Source organism: Scomber scombrus, chromosome 6 (assembly GCF_963691925.1).
Source record: "Scomber scombrus chromosome 6, fScoSco1.1, whole genome shotgun sequence".
In the NCBI taxonomy this organism is placed as follows: domain Eukaryota; kingdom Metazoa; phylum Chordata; class Actinopteri; order Scombriformes; family Scombridae; genus Scomber; species Scomber scombrus.
In genome coordinates, this window is record NC_084975.1 from 23,924,703 (window position 1) to 23,945,209 (window position 20,507).

The 20,507-nt window shown below is 39.3% G+C and overlaps 4 protein-coding genes across 4 annotated transcripts; 1 reads left to right on the plus strand and 3 right to left on the minus strand.

Annotated features, from left to right (window-relative positions):
- Nucleotides 1–61: 61 nt before the first annotated feature.
- Nucleotides 62–5,573, minus strand: LOC133982230 (protein regulator of cytokinesis 1-like). Its single transcript, XM_062421192.1, has 14 exons — nt 5,459–5,573; nt 4,315–4,447; nt 4,103–4,225; nt 3,786–4,019; nt 3,527–3,697; nt 3,275–3,424; nt 3,011–3,158; nt 2,755–2,891; nt 2,564–2,659; nt 2,041–2,187; nt 1,842–1,952; nt 1,607–1,714; nt 1,140–1,313; nt 62–529 (listed from the first exon to the last, which is right to left on the minus strand). Exons 1-14 carry the CDS (start codon nt 5,467–5,469, stop codon nt 467–469), a joined length of 1,806 nt encoding a protein of 601 aa, XP_062277176.1. The 5' UTR covers nt 5,470–5,573; the 3' UTR covers nt 62–466.
- A 1,731-nt stretch (nt 5,574–7,304) lies between these two features.
- On the minus strand, nt 7,305–10,747 carry spi1a (Spi-1 proto-oncogene a). The gene is made up of 5 exons (XM_062421211.1): nt 10,657–10,747; nt 9,937–10,030; nt 9,677–9,861; nt 8,431–8,596; nt 7,305–8,301 (listed from the first exon to the last, which is right to left on the minus strand). The coding sequence occupies exons 1-5, from the start codon at nt 10,681–10,683 to the stop codon at nt 7,991–7,993; spliced, it is 783 nt and encodes a 260-aa protein (XP_062277195.1). The 5' UTR covers nt 10,684–10,747; the 3' UTR covers nt 7,305–7,990.
- Nucleotides 10,748–12,105: 1,358 nt separating this feature from the next.
- tmem276a (transmembrane protein 276a) lies at nt 12,106–14,607 on the plus strand. Its single transcript, XM_062421210.1, has 4 exons — nt 12,106–12,737; nt 13,237–13,350; nt 13,458–13,595; nt 13,741–14,607. The coding sequence occupies exons 1-4, from the start codon at nt 12,335–12,337 to the stop codon at nt 13,986–13,988; spliced, it is 903 nt and encodes a 300-aa protein (XP_062277194.1). The 5' UTR covers nt 12,106–12,334; the 3' UTR covers nt 13,989–14,607.
- A 4,192-nt stretch (nt 14,608–18,799) lies between these two features.
- On the minus strand, nt 18,800–19,821 carry fibina (fin bud initiation factor a). Its single transcript, XM_062421217.1, has one exon. The coding sequence runs from the start codon at nt 19,813–19,815 to the stop codon at nt 19,186–19,188; it is 630 nt and encodes a 209-aa protein (XP_062277201.1). The 5' UTR covers nt 19,816–19,821; the 3' UTR covers nt 18,800–19,185.
- Between the last annotated feature and the right edge of the window lie 686 nt (nt 19,822–20,507).

The window sequence follows — 20,507 nt, forward strand, 5'->3', positions numbered from 1 at the left end:
TATAGTTCAAAATGACAAAAATAAATTACACTTAGTCAGGATGTTCTTTTAAAATTTTTATTTACAGGTTGACTTTTAAAAAAAGCAGCAAGTCTATCAAAAGCAAATTTAGCTGTCATTCCAGCTGGATGAATCGATTCATGCTTTAACTGCTACATTACTATATCTAAATGTAGTGAATTATAGATCAGCTTCAATTAAAAAGACTATCCTCATAGGAACATTATCAAATAAGAAGCCACAATCACCTATCATTAACTTAACATAAAAATATATACAACAGAGAAAACCGCCCGAGCACTTACACTGAAATAAAATTGAACGAAAACAGAATCAAGTGAGTCTCAAAATGTCAACATGGTGTAAAATATTTACATTTTTTGTAAGAAGTTCAAGTTCCCTCTTATCCCTAACGCCAAACTAGATGACTGGATGACTCGGTGGCGGAGCGGCTCCTTTTGATCCATCAATGATGAGTGACGGTGGAGTTCAGCTTCACATTTGATTTAGAAGCCTTCGACAGCTCTCTCTGTGAGGAAACAGCAAACATTACTGTCAGTATGTGCTCATGGTAACAGCATTAAAATGTCATATTTGAAATATACAAGCGTGTCAGCATGTTTCATAGCAATATTACATTTTATATTCATTTTGGAAAGATTTCTTATTCAAAATGACATCCACATTTTAGGGTAATTTGGTGGAAACTGGCCCCTGGAGTCAATGAGTTTTTGGTTTGTCAGGATGTAAAATTTTCTATTTTTCTCATGAGCTGCTTCACTTTAATAAAAAAGTGTTACATGGACATCTGTTACATGAATGTTTTATCACTATGTGTATTTTGATGCTTACAGTATCTACAAAAATATACTTTAAAATAAATTAAACCTTGGAAGAGGTGTATGCAAGCTCCATTTGATTATCTAGACTAATACTGTATGACCATCATTAAAGATAGCTAAAGGATTTTTAATCAATTTTTGTCATCAATTCTTTTTGTCTTTCAGCGGGTTTATTGTTTACTTTGTTTCAAAACTCAGTATTGATGCAATACAAAGGGGGGGGGGCATTCTTTAGATATAAAAAGAGAAGACTAGTGCTAACAAGTTCAGGTCAAACAGATGTAAAACAGCATTTACCGCAAATTCCGAATAGGAGTCAGCAAAAGAGTTTATGGTAAAGGTGTGATCTTGAGTATCCTGAGACCTTAGTGTGCCACTCGGAGTATTTCTGTTAAGATGGGAGAGGTTTTCCTTGTTCCGATCCAGTGCACGTGGAGTCTTTCCATGTCCAGGAGTTTTCACACCAAGACTCTAAAAAAACAGTTACAATGTTATTGTGTTAATTTTTAGAATACTTATATCTCTATTAAATCCTCTGTAAAGATGGTGGCTATGATATTTCACATATCTTCTAATTTCAGTGCATCTCAAGATAAAACTGAACAAATGGTCGTGTATTATATTAAATTAAAGTGTTCAACTGCAACTGTTGACGTGGGGGAGACAATATAACCAAATGATCTGCTTACAAAAAAAATGATTCACAAGTGTTTTAATATGCAAGTTAAACAGAAATGGAGAAAATAATAGCACCCTAGAGTTACCTTGCTGGCAGACAGAGGTGGTTTCTGGATTGATTTCTGGCACATGGTTCCCCCCATGCCTGAGCTCAGGAAGCTGGTGGGAGTGGTGAAGGTTGAGGTGCCATTGAGCTGCATGTTGAGGGGAGAGAAAAAAACAACAAAACAAAAACGGTGATTCAACGTTTTATTTCACTCCCCCACTGAACACGGCACATACAAATGTGATAAATCTGACTGAGCTGCTTCAGGACCTTACCCTTCTGACTTTGCCAGGTGTTGTAGTTCCTGCCAGCCGCCTTTTGGATGGTGTCCTCACTGAGGTCCCATACAACATGTCCTCCTGAATCTGTTTACTCTTCTTCATTTGCTATTTCAAACAATAAAAAATATAATCATTTAGACACTTGTGAGAGAGGGGAATTAGTTTTATTTTTATTTTTTTTGTATTTGCATACCCTGTCCAGTTTCTCCTTCTCCTTTTCAGAGTGGTGGTGATCCCACTGCTGCTGCACATACTCAAGAAATTTCTGTTCATTCACCAGGAACTCTTTGCCATGTTCCTCCTCCCAGTTATCAATTTGGGCTTTCAGACTCTTTTCCAGCTGAAACAAACAGGAAACACTAATTTGACTATTTCATGTAAAAAGAATTAGCATCAGTCATTACATATTTCCCTTCCTTTGTCAAATCTGGTGCATAACAATCAAACAGCCCCCACTACCTGAGATAATGAATGTTTGAATATCTCCATCTGTTGGCCAAAACTGATAATGCGCCAACAACCTCAACTGTTTCCAATCTCCTCCCATTGGCTTGACCTCATTTGCCTTCTTGCTAATTGATTCCATTTGACCAATTTTTTAACCCCTACTAATAGCTTATTTTACAAGCCAATAACTGTCAACGATACCAATCCTGTATGTGTTTACTGAGCAGACAGAAGATAGAACTAAAATTCACTTTCAAACGTTTCCGTACCTTAGGCAAACTTTTCTGCAGGTCGGTTCGCTGCTTCTCTTCTTTAAGAAGGTTCCCACCTCTGTTGTTGAACCTCATGGGGTCATTAGCTTTTCTCTGAGATGCAAAGTGCATAAAGTCACCAACGTTAGCACACCAAAAAAGGTTTGTTTTCAACACTTTCCCATTAAATTCAGTAGTATAATACTCACATCAAGCTCTAAGTACAAGGTCCAGTTCTCATGCCATTTTGTGACCCCCTGAAACAGTTCTTTGTGGTCCTCGAAATACGTCTTCAGAGTGCTGACCTCGGCCTCGTGTCGGTTCAGAAGCTCTTCAGTGAAATCATCTGCAGAAAGAAACAGGCCTTGAGACAAACATTATCTCTGTGGTAACCTACCTATACATACTGTATATTCAGTGCAGACAAAGTTTTATCAGTTAAAAAAAACAACAACATTTTTTCACCATCATGATATGGCAAAAAAGCATGCTTCTGTTCGTGGCTGTAGTAGCAGCTCTCCCACAAAAGGGCAATCTCAGCTCTGACGGCCTCAATGAAACTCTTCAAGCTCTGCATCTTCAGCACCTCTAAACGCTTGACTTCAGCCTGGAGCTGGATAGACAGAAAACACATTGTAAACAGGTTAGAAGTCCTTAGTGAACAACACACTATTGTTTTGTCTGAAATAACTATTTACAATGTCAAAGATTAACTTATAGATTTCTTACTGCCTCAATGTTTTTCTTCTTTGACTTTGTCATGTGCTCAGAGAGAGCTTCCCTCTCCTCTTGGGGACTCTGAAGTCTGTCCCACAGCTCGTGGATCTTAGTGCGGAGTGCTGAGCAAAGGAGCTCATTCTCAGCCTTGCGTTCTTGCAACTGGAATGAGACATAAAAGACATTGATGTATGTGTGTTATGGGCTTTTAAATCATAGCCATGGTTAAACAAAAGTCTAGATTCATCTATCACACAAAATCACCTGACTGAGGAGTAGTTTGAGTGCAACAATGTTGTCAGTTGACAGACAAAATTCCTCCTCATCCTCACACATCACATCTGCTTCAAAACTGGTCTCTGGGTGCCGCTCCAGATCATCCATGCATGAGATGATCTCCCTCTTCATGCTCACAAATTCATCATGACGACGCTCCTGAAGAGACAGTTAGAAACATGTTTGTTACAACCAGGGTGAAGACAACTCAGTAAGTTGCTAAAAATAAAAGCAAATTCAGTAGCACCTTTTCTTTGGTCAGATCATCCAGATAGGTACGATATGCCTCAAGTTGATTCAGTGTCGGAATGGACTCGTGGTCAATGCAAAAAGGCGTGGTGCACAAAATATCACACAGCTCACTGTCTTTGGCAGTGAGGCCCTTAAGCTCTTCCATTCTTTGCTTCTTGTGCCCCCTCATCACCTGCAGACGTGTGCGGCAGTTTTTCTCTACCTGCAGCATGGTGCAGCCCTCCTCCTCCTACAGAAAAATCCAGATAATTAGGTAATTGTCTAGACAGGGATAAGAAAGCAAGCATATACATTTCCTGGATGTGACTGTACCTCAAATGGGGGCAGCTGAAGTTCACTGCACAATTTATTAAGTTCCTCCTGACAGGACTCTATGTTTTTCATTAATCTCTTTTTGAGCTCCTCCTCCTCAGCAATCATTAGATCCAGCAGACCCTGCGGTACAAGGGACATCAAAAATGTGTTAGCTCTGTAAAATCAACAATTAGCATGAGACTCTCTTTAGCAGCTGATGTGGGACTCACTTTGATGTGTTTGTGAACATCATTGGTTCTCTGCAGACGCTGCTCCTCTGGTATCCCTATTTCTTCCCAAATATCCTGCAACCTGATCAGTGCTCTGTTGAGGTAGGCAACAGACTCCGCTGCATGGGCTTCACTGAAAGACAAGAAAGTGTTTTAGTCAAGAGTGGAGTCTTAAAAGGACAGGGTCACATCTTTTTAAGTTTGTCTTTGAACAACAATCAGGTGCCTAAATTAACACTGAAATAGGTTTATCTTTTTCTTGTTGTCCTCCTGTTTTCACAGACCATAACAAGATCCACTTGTAATGAACTTTCAATGTAAGAGATGGGGGCCAAATCCACAAGCCTCCTTCTATGCAAAAATGTATTAAAAGTTTAAATAAAGCTAATATGAAGTTTCGGTCGTCCAAATTAGTCGAATGAAGTTGATTCCTTTAAACATTAGTCCTTTTTATTGCTAAATTCCCTCTTTTTGTAACTATACTTCCACTTCAGCTACACAGGGAAACACTGTCCGAGGGAACTTGGCAGATTTCCCCTTGATATGACTAATTCAGACGGCTGAAGCCTCATATAAGCTTCAGATCAACTTTTAAAAGGCGTATTTTTTCTGTGGACACACCCTGGATTTTGTCACCCACCACCATTTACATTGAAAGCACATTTAAAATTGATCTTTTGATAGTATCTGACTGTTGCTTTAAGACAGACTTGAAAAGCTGTGAACCTATCTTTAGACACCCAATACCAGTCAAACCAGTTTCATCATGCGTGATCATTTTAAGTTCAGTGAGGTTAGGCCAGTGCTAGTAGCTATCTTCAATGCATCAACCTTTGACGCTATATCGTCTTTCGACGCTGGTGTCACTTGTAGCATTAGCTGTAACGTTATATAAAAACAATAACAGCACACACACGTTGCATGATATTAAAAAAAAAAAAAAAGAAGCAACAATACCACTTAGAATCACTCATCGCAACATAAAGCAAGCGTTCACTCCGTCCCCCAAAAGCGTGGCACAAAGCTGCGTCTACTCACAGCGGAGCTAATTTACGTTAGCTTTATAACCAGTGTGCCAACCGAAGTGTTATGGTTTAATAATTAACGCACCAATTAATTCAAAAATGTAAAAAAAGATACCAACCTCGCTCTCATGTTGCCACCGCAGACCACCAAGATGTATTTAAAAACAATATTATTTAACGCGAAAGCTGTGTTTAGACTAAAAACACACTATTAATGCTGGTGTGTCTGCAGTTATCAGCTACCCCCGGTCGTCGGTTGAACACGGAGTTTGAAATTTGCACCGAAACAATATCTGGGCTCTGATTGGCTGAGTGTGGTGACATCAACGGAAGGGCGGTGCTGTGTCCAGGCAACTAAAACACCCGTAACACCCCCCGCCGCGTAGACATTAGTTATATGCCCCGCCCTGTATGGAACGTCATTGCTTCGAATCACCATGGAGAGGCACGTAACGTGAATTAAAAGCACCAACAAAGTTTCCTCTCATTTTAGCAACTACAGGCGTCAGTGTGATGTGTTACTGCCTTCTGCTTTTCTGTGAGGTAATTTAAATGTGCAGTTCATCGGACTAAATAATAAGGGTGTAACACATTTACGAAATGAACTGTTGTATAAGGGTATACTAGTATTATACAAATATTAAACATTTAATGCAATGTAGTAATGGGATAATGTTTGTATGTAGGAAGTGGTGGAAAGTAACTAAGTATATTTATTCAAGTACTATACATAAGTAAAATTTTGAAGGTACTTTACTTGAGTATTTCCATTTTATGCTACTTTATACTTGCACTGCACTGCATTACAGAGGGAAACACCACTATATTTATTGGACAGCTTTAGCTACTTTCCAGATGAAGATTTGACACAAATGATAATAAGCTTAACACATTTTTTAAAATGAGACCAGTGGTTACAACCTTTTTGGCTTTTGACATCTTACAAAATCAGTGTGTGGTCGGGGTCATATGTCTATGAATTGTTAAAAGCTCCACCAAATAGTGATTTTTCCCTCTAAACTTCTCACATGGTTTAATTTCAATAAATGTTTGATCCAATATTTCATGAAAAATCAAAGATTTGTGCATCAAAACTTTGATTTTTCTTCTTTCCTCTCTAATTAATCATCTTACGACCCCACAGATTTATCTGGTGACCGTTTGGAGGGGCCTGAAACCTAGCTTAGGAACCACTGGAAAGCTAACTCCATATAAAGTGGTTGAAACTAGCTCCACCTCCAGCAGGTACATTAACATGCTGCTTACACAGGAATGCTCCAGTGTTAATAACCTCATGATGTCATATATATAATAATATATCAGCCAGAGGGATGAAATGGGTACTTTAACATTAATATTTTAAGTATATTGTACTGCTAATACTTATGTACTTTTACCTAAGTAGGATTTTTCATGCAGGACTTTTACTTGTAATGGAGTATTTTTACATTGCTCTTTCGGTACTTTTACTTCAGTAAAGGACAAACACTTCTTCCACCACTGTATATAATTATGTCTGCACTGTATGTAGCCTATCTATCTATGTATCTTCTTCTTTTGTCTACTTTGACCTTATTTTTCAGCTGCTTACTGAATTATTGCTCATAACATGTTAATTACAAGTATGACAAACTGCATCACTCACTCTTTGCACCTGATATCTCCCATTTGTGTGAACAGTATGCTTGAGTTTGGCATGTGTGTAGGCTATGTGTGGTCGATCCTGCAGGCCTCCAGGGCATAGAGCTGAATGAATGTTTTTTTGTTGCATATCCTGCCAGTCTCCCTGAATTGTGTGTTACAATTGTGTATGACATAGAATATCCTTTTGTAAAGCTATTTAAACAACGTTTAAAGCATCTTTTTTGTACCGTGCAGAGCTAGAAGAAAGTCATGTGCTTACATATGCCCTATGTGCTGTAGGGCTAGGTGATACAGACAAAATCAAATATCATTCTTCACATAACACACAATGCATTTATTTTTGACCAAACGTCTTGATATTGATACTGGACAATATTGTAGGGGTGACTATTGGTGCTTTCACAAAATATTGACACAATGAGATTTTTGATAAATAATCATCAGTAATGTGGATATAATGACTAAGTGTGTAAAAGCAAATAATTGAACAGCTAGAACAGTCTGGTCAGTTCTGAGAATTACATAATTTTACTGAAATGCAGCCTTCAAAACCAGGAAAAAAACACTTATGCCATCTCAAAATATTAAAATATGCAAAATCTAAAACAATATCTAGTCTAATATCACAATATCAACATATCAATATATTTCCCAGCCCTAATGTGCTGGTTTCAAAATAGATTCAGTTCATTGAAGTAATTTGATAAAATGAGTAAAAAATAATTTTTAACTTACACAGTCTCGAAACATAAATGACATAAAGGTTCAACATTTGAATTTTGTGTGACTGATCTTAAATCTCCTTTATCTTCGTATACAAACACAAACTTAAGTCTGAAATGAAGCCATTTATGTGGAAGTTAAGAAATGCCACAGAGGAAGCACACTGGCATTACAAATAAATAAGTATGAAAACTAAATTAAATTGCAAATGTACAGGCAAAACATAATCTTGACATGTTTAGTGATTTTCAGTGTAGCAAGAGACAGCCTTTTTGTTTCCCCCCTCAGTGAGTATACTGACGTATATAGATGTTCCTCAGAACTTCCTCACTGAACTGGTAGGTTAGCTTCTTCTTTACTTTTTTAATCTCTCCAGTTTTACCATAGTTCCTCAATGCCCGAGCCATTTTTTGGTAGGTCATTTTTTTCCGGTTTCCTTTCTGAAGACCCCAGCGGTTCGCCAGAACTTCTTTGTGTTTTGTGGAGAACTGGAAGATGCCCTTGTCCTGGTCGACCCACCAGATGCTGTCACTCATGTCACCGTTTCTAAGCAAGTCCAAGAGGAACTGGTACAAGCGGATTTTCTTCTTGTTATCTAGATTTGAAAATATTAGACTCAGTCAAGCAGTTTTGTCTGGCAGTTATCAGTTTTTCCAAACTTCAATATGACTTTTAGCACATTAGGATTTCATGTCAGTTTAATTTTGAAATGAAAAATACGTACTAGTGTCTTTCCTTAAGGAGGGGTGGCTGTGGTCTTCAAAGTCATCCTCCCCTTCTGATACCTCAAGCGGGGGGCTAATTCCTCTTTGTTCCTCCTCTGAGTAGTATTGTGCAGGCGAGGCAGAGGGTTGGTATTGGTAGCACAGGGAGGAGGTGTAATATGGGATCTTTAAGAGAAAAGGTTGTAACGGGTCATTTTTACACAAAGAGGTGTTAAGAGCTGCAACTTTCCTGTCTGTTATTATTCATCGTCTGACATTTTTGTTTGAACACTGTCATTGTATTAAAAGAGGAAGTTAACTCTGCCAAAATAGAACCCAGTGCTCAGCAACGCTGCGTGGTGTGGATGACATTTTAGCGAAAATGTCCCCAACTGTCCACATCATGCCCTGTGCTCGTGTAGGTGAAGTTGTTCTTTGTTTTTAGATTTAAAATGGTCTAAATCCATCCAAAGTGATTCAAAAAATTATAGTGTGTTATCATTAGATATGTTCCTCCTTCTATTTTATACAGTATTCAACTCTGGAGCACGTATAACCACAAATGTATATATACTAACATTAGTTGATTAGTCATTGATTAGTCAATCCACAGAATAACATAAATCATCAACAATTTTCAAATTATTAATCATTTGTCCTTTATTAAAGCAAAAAGGCCCAGTTGACTGATTTTCTTTGTCGTCTTAATCTTCTCTTATAATAAACTGTAGATATTCAAGTGTTAATGTCAGTGTTATTAAAACTGTAACGTGCATTTCTCACAATTTTTCTGACATTTAATGGACTTGATTTAATTAATCAAGAAAATAATCAGCAAACTAACTGATAATTCTAATTTTCTTGTGTCAAATCAGCACAAGTTTTACCTAAAAATACATTTAAACAATAACAAAAACCTTACATTTTTCTTGTATTAGTCATTTTATGCTCATAAAGACTTGACTGCAGTGTGTAAATGTATCTTGATTAAGGGGAAATACAGTGAGCAAATGAATCACAGTAAGTGTAGTCATTCTTGACACAATGCACTTTCGTCAGTGCAAAATATTATTGCTGCTAAATGAGATCAGATTCAAAACTGGCCTTGTTGATTGCTTTAGGATGATGGTTTGGATTTTATATGTACATAATCATACTCAACACTTCTTAGTCAATATGGGTGCATATCTATTTTTTTAGATCACATAAGTAGAGATTTTGTCTTTTTATAGTATCTCCATTGTACATTTTCACACATGAACTCACTTGTGGTGACACAGAGAGAGGTGCGAGTGGTGGATCCAGGTGGAGGGGCAGCGACTCGCTGCTGAAGCGGTAGGGTTGCGTCAGCAGTTGCGGAGACACAGCCTGAAGCTCTGTGAGGTGATTTACTGGAGAGTGGTCAAAATCAGTCGGCTGGACACGCTCTGAGTGGAAGGCCCATCTATGGTCTGAAGAGCGACAGAAGTTTAGGCACTCAGCCATGTAGTCATGAGCTTATTAACGGTTAAATCAAGTCATCTCACCTTCATAGATTTCCCCCACATTGGTGAGGTAGGGGTACAGCTCTGTGGGTGGCCGATAATTCTCTGGCTCATTTGAAATCATTTCCTCTGAAGCCTTCGTAGGGGAGATATTAGATTTTTGACAATGAGGAAATGCGTTTTGTGTCACTTTATGTGTCCAAAAATAGATCAAGTCAAATTAAAGAGTACGGTCTGGACCTGCTCTTTGTGTAAAGTGCCTTGAGATGACTTTTGTTGTGATTTGTGCTATATAAATAAAGTTTGATTGATTGGTTATATATATCTAGTGCCAAATTACAACAGAGGTTATCTTAAGGCCCTTTTCACATGGAGTCAAACGTAGGTGAAATATAACCATTAAATGTTAAATTACACATACTTTTTACAACTTTATATTTATTGTTTTTACTAGAACATAAAGATATCAAAGTAAATGGGATAAAGTTACCTAAGAGACCACATAGGAAATAAATACACATATCCTTATTAAACACAAACAAAACTCTACAAGTAAGTCTTTAAAATAAATAAAAATAAATATATATGTTCCCACTTTGGTCTTATTTGACAGTTAAACTGTAATATTTCAAATTCAAAAGTAGAAACTGCTGTCGAATCACACAGCCTAAACTGTAATAATCCATTTACTGTCATAAAATGATGAAATTACATTTGTTCTGTAAAAACTCAAACATAATACGGTAAAGTAGTCACACTTACAGATGATATGACATATCCGTCCATCATGTAAACAAGGCAGCATGAGAATCCAGGTTCTCGAGGCGCGTGATGAATTCTTGTTGCTTCACTGACAAACATGCAATGCCGCTGAGCACTGACTTCACCAAAAAAATTAGGAACTGAAAGTGAGAAATAAGCTGGACCCTACAGTCTGCATCAATCGTGTTAAATTGATACGATCAGCTAGTTCCTGAAGGCTGAGTGTCACTTATGACATATTGACGTGCGTTTCCTGCATGTATTATTGTTTGAAAAATTCACAATCAGCCTTCTTTCCGGAAAAAAGTAAGAACAGCAGGTGTATGTATGCTAAAGCTATACCAAAAATATGCTAGTGTCCATATATACATCTATGATATGATCCCACCACCCCATCAGTTTTAATGTTGCTGTGATGTGACTTCAGAGCAACGATAACCTCAATCGTGCCCACATTCCTAACACAAGATAAAAACTTGATTAAAATGATCGTAGGGTGTTAAATTAAATATTTAACACCCTACGATTAAGTAGAAATATCAGGCTGTTCTGGCAGTGCAGCAAAAAAAGTGATTTACTAATTTCTTTCCTTCACGTTTCAGTCACAACAAATACCTAGTTATATGTACTCATGTAGGAATTTTCAAGAGTGAGTGAACAAAGATGCCGAAACCAAAAGTGAAGTTATGGAATCTGGCCTGTTCCTCTTTTGGTTTGGCATTATGGTTTAAATTGGGGAAGTATTGACCATGAGAATGAAACCAGTGAAAACATGACTGAAATGGCCAGTTTGTGTCCCCGTGACTTGTTTGGTTTTGTAATATCTTTGCCCCAAAAAGACTTGGATCCACCCAGATCCACTCATCCTGTCCAATAAGTCCAATGCTTGACACTTGGCTTTTGTAATATCTTTCCTCCAAAAAAAACTTGGATCCACACAGATCCACTCATCCTGTCCAATAAGTCCAATGCTTGACACTTGGCTCCCCTTTTGTCATGTTTACTCACTGCTCCTCCTGACATTACACAGCCAGCCATCATGTATTTCTAGATATGTGTGTCCTCACTTGGATGGAAAGTTACCACAGGCAATCTGTTGGATGTGATGAAACAGTTTCCTGTATGCCAGACAAAAAAAATGAGGCCCCCCTGTGCAGTTTAAAATGGTCTGTCTTTTGGTGTTTCATAGCTTAACACTGTGGAAAACAGCAACCGAGAAAGATACAGAGGATGGTTAAAAAAAACACACCTGAGAGTGGATACTTCCTCTATAGTTTGTCAAACTTTGGCAGTCCATTCCTGCTGATCATGATTTGCTGTAAGTGCAGGCAGGCCTGGGGCTTGTTGTGCCTTCAAATATTTGCTCTGTCTCCATCTACTGGAAATAAATATTGGAGTGACCAGTATCTAGGCTAGACTGAGTTCAGAGGCAAGAGAAGATAACCAAAATAGCTCATCCAGGCCCCCAAATTTATTTATCCTCTGCTTCGGAATTTGGCTCTTTTCGGCGATGCTTGACACATCAAAGAAATGAGAGCTTTGGGGATTCCTGTGCATCTCAGATTTCCATGTATTGCTGAATTTCCTCCCCGCCTCAGACACTGACAGCAGCAGCCAGGAGCAGATTCCTGCTGTCCCGTGAAATTATCACGGCAGCGAGGCGAGATACGCATGGAACATGGCTGCGATGAGGACTTTAACCGTGGCAGGTCTTTTTTTGGCATTTTGCGCTTTGGGACTGATTGCAGTGGCCATCAGCACTGACAACTGGTATGAGACTGATGCAAGGAGGCACCGGGAACGCTGCAAGAATTATTCAAACAAAAGAAACGACCCCGGCTACATTTACATCTCCAACAACAACCTTCCACTTCGCATGTTGCCAAAAGAGAAAAATGTGGAGAGAAGAGGCTCCAGTGTCAGCGGGGAAATGCTGCTGCGCGCAAAGCGGCACTTCTTGCCTCCTGCCCCGGCCATGGAGTCCCTCTGCAGTCGGCATTTCAACTCCACCATCACGGGACTGTGGAGAAAGTGCCACCGAGGGGGGTTTGACTTGGAGACAGAGGATTTGATCTTTAAAGGTTTGGTTATGTAAAACATATTTGTGTGCTACTATATCTTAATTTGTTTGTTTTGGACATTTGTGATGTATGTGTGTGTGTGTGTGTGTGTGTGTGTGTGTGTGTGTGTGTGTGTGTGTGTGTGTGTGTGTGTGTGTGTGTGTGTGTGTGTGTGTGTGTGTGTGTGAGGCGCCATCCATAAACACTTTGTGCACGAATGCGCTAAGGTGCTGATGCTGCGCACAGACCTTCGAGGCCTACGCAGTATTAACACGGAGTACTGTTACGATGCAATCGACGTGATGTATTTTCCAGCACAAAAGGGCAAGCTGTAGTAACAGAAGCATCGATATGCGTACAATACTCCACAGTGGTGTGGGTGGATGGATGGGTGGGTGGTGGTGGAAGGGGGTTGGGTGCTTTATTTTTGGGAGGGGTGGCAGCAGAGAGCCTGGTGATATCCTCTCCATCTGATTTCAATGCTTATGTGACATCCTCTTTGTGTTGTTTACATCCACAGGATTGGTTCCGCGCTGCACACCAATAAAATACTACTACTCATCATCGGCGCTCCCCAGAAATCTGCCAATCAATCTGACGAAGACAATAAGGCAGGATGAGTGGCACGCTCTCCGTGAGTTCCCAAAACGCTTTTTTTTCATATTCTGATGATTTAATGTGGTGAAACTTGGCATGGCCCCCCTCAATAAAACACTGCCACTTCTCCTGTGCACTTTGTAGACCTCCAGAGGATGACTGTCAGCTTCATAGGCATGGCCATTTCCATCATCCTGTTCGGCTGGATCATTGGTGTGCTGGGATGCTGTAAGGAGCATGATCTGATGCAGTATGTCGCTGGACTGCTCTTCCTCATGGGAGGTAAGCGCTACTTTACATGTAGAGCACTACCTTGTATCACCACAGAGGGGCAGTAAGGTCTTTGTTAATGAGAGTGGTTTAATGATGCATCAGAGGAGATGCAATTGGGTTGTCTGACTTGTTTTTTTTTCTTCCTCTCTGGCAGGGACATGCTGCATAATCTCCCTTTGCACATGTGTGGCCGGGATCAACTTTGAACTGTCCCGCTATCCTCGTTACATGTTTGGAATACCAGATGACATCAGTCACGGTTACGGCTGGTCCATGTTTTGCGCGTGGGGTGGACTGGGCCTTACGTTGCTGGCTGGCTTCCTGTGCACACTCGCTCCTTCCCTCTACCCTCCACACACCCCTGTCGTGCACAAGCCCAGGCAGGAGAACGGCTGTGTGTGACAGGCTGCCGCACATCTAACAGACACCTGTCTCATCCTGAAACAGTGACGAGCCCTGTTCAGAGGACAGTTTTTATCCAGGGACTCAGCAGAGAGAGACTTCACACAGACAGCTTGGCAAAGAGAAAGCACAGGACACTGGCTCTCACTCACATGAAAAAGAAAAAAGGGGAGACGTTTGACTGAAGATGATTTCAGTTCCTCTGGTGCTTTTTTTCTGTCCCTCTTTATGAATGAACTGTTCAGTGTTATTGCTTGCTCTTCAAGAGGAGAATAGTAAACATTTCTTCCTGTAAAATATGCTAGTTTGAGAAAAAAAAGGAGAAAAATAAAACACTGGCAGAAGATCAATAGCACAACTTTGAAATCTATATTGAAGATGAAACTCTGGATGTGTACCGCCACATTTCAAAGGGCAACTGTGTATCATTATGTACTCATTCAAAACAAGATATGTACATGTACTTTTTGAATTGTATGTATGCAGATGCATTTGTGTTTATTCAAGGGAAAAATATGAGCATTAAGACCAAACTGTGTTTGAGGGAAATGTTTTGATGTTCTTGAGGTCGTACCCCCATCGAAATATTTTTGAAAAATAAAACAGCCATGCAAAACTATTTTTTCCCCCGTGTGTGCCACCAAACAGAAATGATCTAAACCTGTTTGTTGTCTTCTTTTCTCACATGTGATGACTTGAATTCGCTGGTATGTCAGCAGGCAGAGAGGTTTGCTAATGGAGGCAAAACTTTTACAGCATCGTTTTTAAACGGCAGCTGTTTGCAGGCCTCTGTTTTATACCACCACTTCTGAACACTTAAATGTGCAAAAGTCAGAGACCAGAACTTGAGTCAGTGACCAAAACTGGCAAAAATAAAACAATCCAAATAAAATAGAACAGGAAAAAGTGAAGCAATAGTATAAAACCCCCCTCTTTGAACTACAATGATTCAGAAAAAAGAAATGAAATCCGTATACGTTGAAACTCTGATCAAGCACTTCAGACACTCTGACAACAGCACAGATTTACACTTGTGTTACGATTGATTATATTAAAAGGATGATATTTTTTCCTTTGACAGCATGCATACCAGCCACTGTGGGCTGTAATTACTTTCCCACAACTTCTATGAGAAATTAAATCTGTCTGACATCTAATCCAAATGCTGGCTTCACTCATTTCCTGGAGTTTCTCTCTTCCTAAGCAGTTCCTCTTTACTATTGTGTTACTCAAAGTATATTTATTTTCTTCACAGTTATTATTTGCAGCTGGAGCAAAGAAAGAAACCCTGATTGTTGGTCAAAACCACATTGGCCACTGAAGACTGGTTTTGCAAATAATAATACGTTCATGATATTATATGCTGTGTATTATAAATGCATAATAATAAATTTTATAATGAAATTATATGCACTCTCTGACAAGCTGAAACATGAGCTGCTTTTAAATGAAACAATGATATTCTTGTTTGAGCAAAAGCAGCAGTAAATCTCTGCTGCATACTGCTCATGAAGGACTTTTACTCAGTGCAGAGGAGGGAGCAAAGCTGAATCACGCACTGGGCGAGGCAAAATGGGTGACTGCCTCAGGGGTGTTAATTGTTTGTTAATTTAATTAGTTGCAAATGCATTTGGGAATATGCATTATTAACATGCATTACTATACAGTGTTGTGGCTCTGTCTTGCAGAGAGGCACTTTGTCAAGAACTTGTCTTTCATCATAATCATCTTGACCCTTTCATTATTTGAATGTTTGTGGGACACAGTTACTAACCCAATAGCAAATATTTTTCCTTCTTCCTACAGTCACTCATATTTATCTGCTGACAGTGGAAAGTTTCTCTTTTCTCATAAAAGATTAGATTTTAAGATTTTGAGTGGACCTATGTGCATGATTTCTGAGATCGTAAATAGTTTAGAGTGAATCCTGGTCCAATATTCAACTTAGACAAGTGTGATGTGAAAACATGAGGCCTCCAGTACACACTGATATTCAAACCTTACAGTGAAGTGGGAGACATCTTGTATCCAGCAGTTAAACTTCTGAAATATAAAGTTTGGACACACCTGCCCACGAACGATTGAGAAACTGTGTCCAAATCTTTGACTGATTCTGTTTTTTTGCATATTTTCAATGAGTGAAAAGAGAATATTGATTTTAAGGATTTTAATGTGGTCATTATAGATGTATATTTTTTTGAGGAAAAACCACAGCAGGGGGATTTAAAATGATACATAAAAAATGTTGCAGTTAAAGTTCAAAACTCACCACAAAGGTTCCTATTAAAGTATCCACAGGTACAAATGACACACACACCTGTACTATGTGTTTATTATAATAGTTTTAAGTGGTCTAATTACACCAATTACGCCTGGTTAGTTCGAACCCTAGGTTGCATATAAAATACTTTATATACAGTCTACGGTTTGAACTTAAATAGTGAATGACATTTTATGAGCTCGCTGCATGCTCTGCACATAAACCCGACTCTTTAAAGTGACTACAGCCTACAGCTGTCAGATAAAAGGACTGGAGTAAAACGTATGTATTTTCCTCTGAAATGTAGGGAGGTAACAGTGGCCAGTGCCTCAAAACTGGCCATTGTTATCTCTGACTAAATAATCTAATATATTATTATGTTGTTTTGTAACATCAGTAACCGTTAAACATATAAAGTCATTTCACTCTACACTTGAGCACATGTTCATAATTTTTCAAGCTTGTCATAAAATAACAATCAGGTGCCAAAATGAACACTGACATGTGTTTTTCTTGCTGTAATCTTTCCCCGTGTTCATACTAAATATCATAAGATCCCTTCATAATGCACTTTAAATGAAAGCAATGGGGGCCAAAATCCACAAGCTTCTTTTTGTGCAAAAATTTATTTTTTTGTAAAAATGTTTATTTAAAAATATACAGCTTCAGCCATCCAAACTAGTCAAATGAAGTCAATATCTTTTTTTGTTATGCTTTTTTCCCCCTCTTTGTTACAATCCTTCCACATTGGCTTAACAGGAAAAAAAGCTGAACAGAAATTTACTAAAAAGACTATGGAACTATAACATGGAAGATAACAATTTTATTTGACTAACTCAGAGTGAAGCCTCATATTATCTTTACATGTGAACTGATGCATGTTCGTACCTTTTCCTGAGCTTTCAACCGTATCCTATCATCTTCATCAGTAGATGGAGTTTGCTCAATGATTAAAGTCATTCTGTTGTTATTAAATTTAAGTTTCTGTCTTTCAATCTAGCAACTCTTATATAAAAAGTTACAGATATATAGTAGTTACTGAAGGTAGTATAGTAGTAATAAATGCAGTGATAATAATAATAGAACTAGTAGCATTTGTAGTATTTAAATAGCGCTGATCTTTCTAATAATAACTCCACACAGGCATGTGCACAGAGAGGGATCACTGTGTTCGCAGGTCAACTCTGGTCTGCATTCCTGACCTTTCTTTGTTTGTCCTTAAAATATGTCCATGAGGAAAATTCATTCTTCGAACAGCAGGACTTCCTGCTTCCAAAGCAACAGACCTTGAATCCCATCCACAGAAACAATATTTTTCTATAGGAGGAATTAATGATTTGAGCCAAAAAACACAAATTAGGTAGGATGGGTGGGACTCACTGAGAGGTTTTGTGAGCCTCACTACCTTTACTTCCACAGTGGAAATTTTAACTAAATCTTTTAATCAGATCTTGGGAACCCTGTGCGGTGCCCCTGAAAATTAAGACCTTATAGACATATAGGGTTTCTGTGCACATGAAGCTCCTGCAGCTCCGGGTTTTTTGACAGGGCTGGCCTACACAGCGCTGCGCTACACAGAGCTGTTTTCAAAAAGGGGTCCCTCAGGGGAAGCTGGACTGTGAGGAAAACCAGACAGAGGAAATCACACCCAGTTGCGCCCATAGGCAGCCCATCTGGCTCCTTCACATCTGCGGAGACATTATCTCTGTAAAGAGTGGGCACGCTTATGGCAGTTCTTTTGTGGTTGTTGCAGACGCTGGCTGGAACAAGAGCATTTTAAACTGTAGTTAAAGACTGTAAATACACAGATAACTATCACAGGCATTCAAAATATTAAATTCAAGGCACCACAAATTAAAACAGCCTGACAGTAGATTGGTTTGTGTGACCCTTCAGGGCCTTTAAGGAATTCCAAGCAACTTTTCTCACACAGGATGTTGTATTTCAACACAGTAAAAACAGCCAAACTGGAGTATTTTGACAGCAATTTAAACAAGCTGTATAGCTTTTATGCATCTAATTTTAGTAAAATGACATCATCCAAAGCAATAGAGAGTTTCAACACAACATTTCATATCAACCACCATTTTTTGAGAGTGTGACAGAGAAAAAGGATAGATAATACCAACAGTGGCTGCCTTCGGACAAACATATTTCATACTTGAGTAGATTACTACCAGATGGAAGCGGGAGGCAGTGACATATTTCAGACGCCAATTAACCGGGGCCACTTGAAGGGACAGTCAAGCCTGCCACTTGTAGTGACAACAACAAACATGGTGATTTAAAGACATGACAAGAGAGGAGTGGTCACTTTTCACCGCTGAACATTTAAAATGTTCAGATTTCAAAGTTTTCATTGCAAACCTCAAACTTCAAAGAATGGAAGCACTTTTACAAAACGCTGCTGTATAACATTGTGTGCTTCAGGACAAATATTAAGTTATCAAACAGAAAATTCATGAATTGGACAACCAAAATGAAGATTAAGATGAATATCAAGCTTTTATTTGATCAGTTGTAATAACCTATGACTGCAAACAACATAATTTAAATCAAACAGACAGAAATGTGGCTCTATTATTGATTTAGAGACCAATAAATCCACTTGGAAAGACTTTTATCATCTCTTCTCAATAAATGTCTTCCTCAGAGGTGGCACAGAAGGGTCTGTGCAGACATAATTTATGAACACATTTCCTTTTCCCCTCCTGACTCAGTGGAATGTACTGGTGTTTTTGTTAGAGCGCCCCTTTAATGACACATTTCCAAGAAATGGGGAAAACCAGAGGTCAGAGATATTCAAGATACTTAAAGAGTAATATTATAAGCCACAATGAACTTTCCAGTTGTTTGTTAAACTGGAGGGTCTCATCTCTCTCTCCCTCTCCCTCACACAGATACACACACATACACACTAAAGCTGTCATAACCCTACTATAATCCAACATTAAGAAACTCTGTTTTCAGGCGGCTCAGTCTGGTACCATGACTGCGAATGATGAGAGACAGCAGCTCATGTTTATCTTTAAGTCCCAGAGAGATGTCCATAGTTTCCCTCAGAGTGCCCCTGATGTCACCCACTTGTTTCACCACATGGCCGTTCAGCTGTTGCTCCTCTCTCAGTTCAGTTTCTTGGCTTTGTTTAAATTTCACCTCCAGCTCCACCAGGGATTTGTCCACATTTGAAAACGCATCGTCGATTTGTGCGATCTCCCTCCGGAGGAACTTGCCGTAGCTGTCCTCTCCGTCCAGGTCGTGCGCCACAGTCCGGCCGATGCTCTCCAGCAGCCGCGCCGAGTCCTCCGCCTGCAGCTTGGTGAGGATGAAGTCATCCCGCACCGCGGAGTCGCTCTCCTCGTTGAACCCGCACGGAAACACGTCTGAAAATTTAAACAACATCTGGCACTTCTCCGGGTCCTCAGTGTCATCGTAATCTCCGTCCGGGACATAGAAGTGATGGAAAGTACCATTGGAGATCTCCGCTTGGAGAGGCCCGGTGTAGACTGCCGAACAACATGGCAAAGATGTGACAATGAGGAGCAGCAGTGGGACGGGATCCATCATGCACCTCCTCTCTCTTTGGCGAAGAGCATCTGCACTGGTTGTCGGATCCAGCGCACAGTTTTCATCCCGACTCATGTTACACAGCCCCCCGTCACCTAAAAGGCACAGACTGCCTGTTAAAGTGAGGAGGGCCCCTGGAGTCCCCTGGTTAGTCCAACCAGTGTCAGTTCAGAGCCACGAGGCTGCTGCTCCTCCTTTTGTTCATACAAGATCAATTAGATAATATGTTGTTGTAGCTACAGTGTATATTTGTGGCAGGACTCACAACATAACTGAGAGTTTGAATTAAAAGTGGGACATTTGGATTTTGTCTTCCTCATTCAATCATATACTATAATAATCAGCAGTTAGGCCTATATTTGAATTTAATCTCGATTTCTTCTCAATTTCTGACACTTTTACTGGGCTTAAAAAACATAATCTCAGTCAAAATGCAATAACATACACTATATTCATTTACATTACACACTACAGTGCAATAAGCTGTTTTTGAGGGTTTTGAGATAACTTCAATTGTCATGTTTTTAGTCTTTGAGGTTGAGTCCAACAGAAGTCTTAATATGCACATTTCGAGTCAAGATTGTCGTCTTTAAAGGTTTCCAAATAATACATTCTAAACATTGTCCTTATATAGTGTTATGTTTCCTTTAAAGTTATATAGCATTTTGCCTTCCAATGACAGGACATCATAC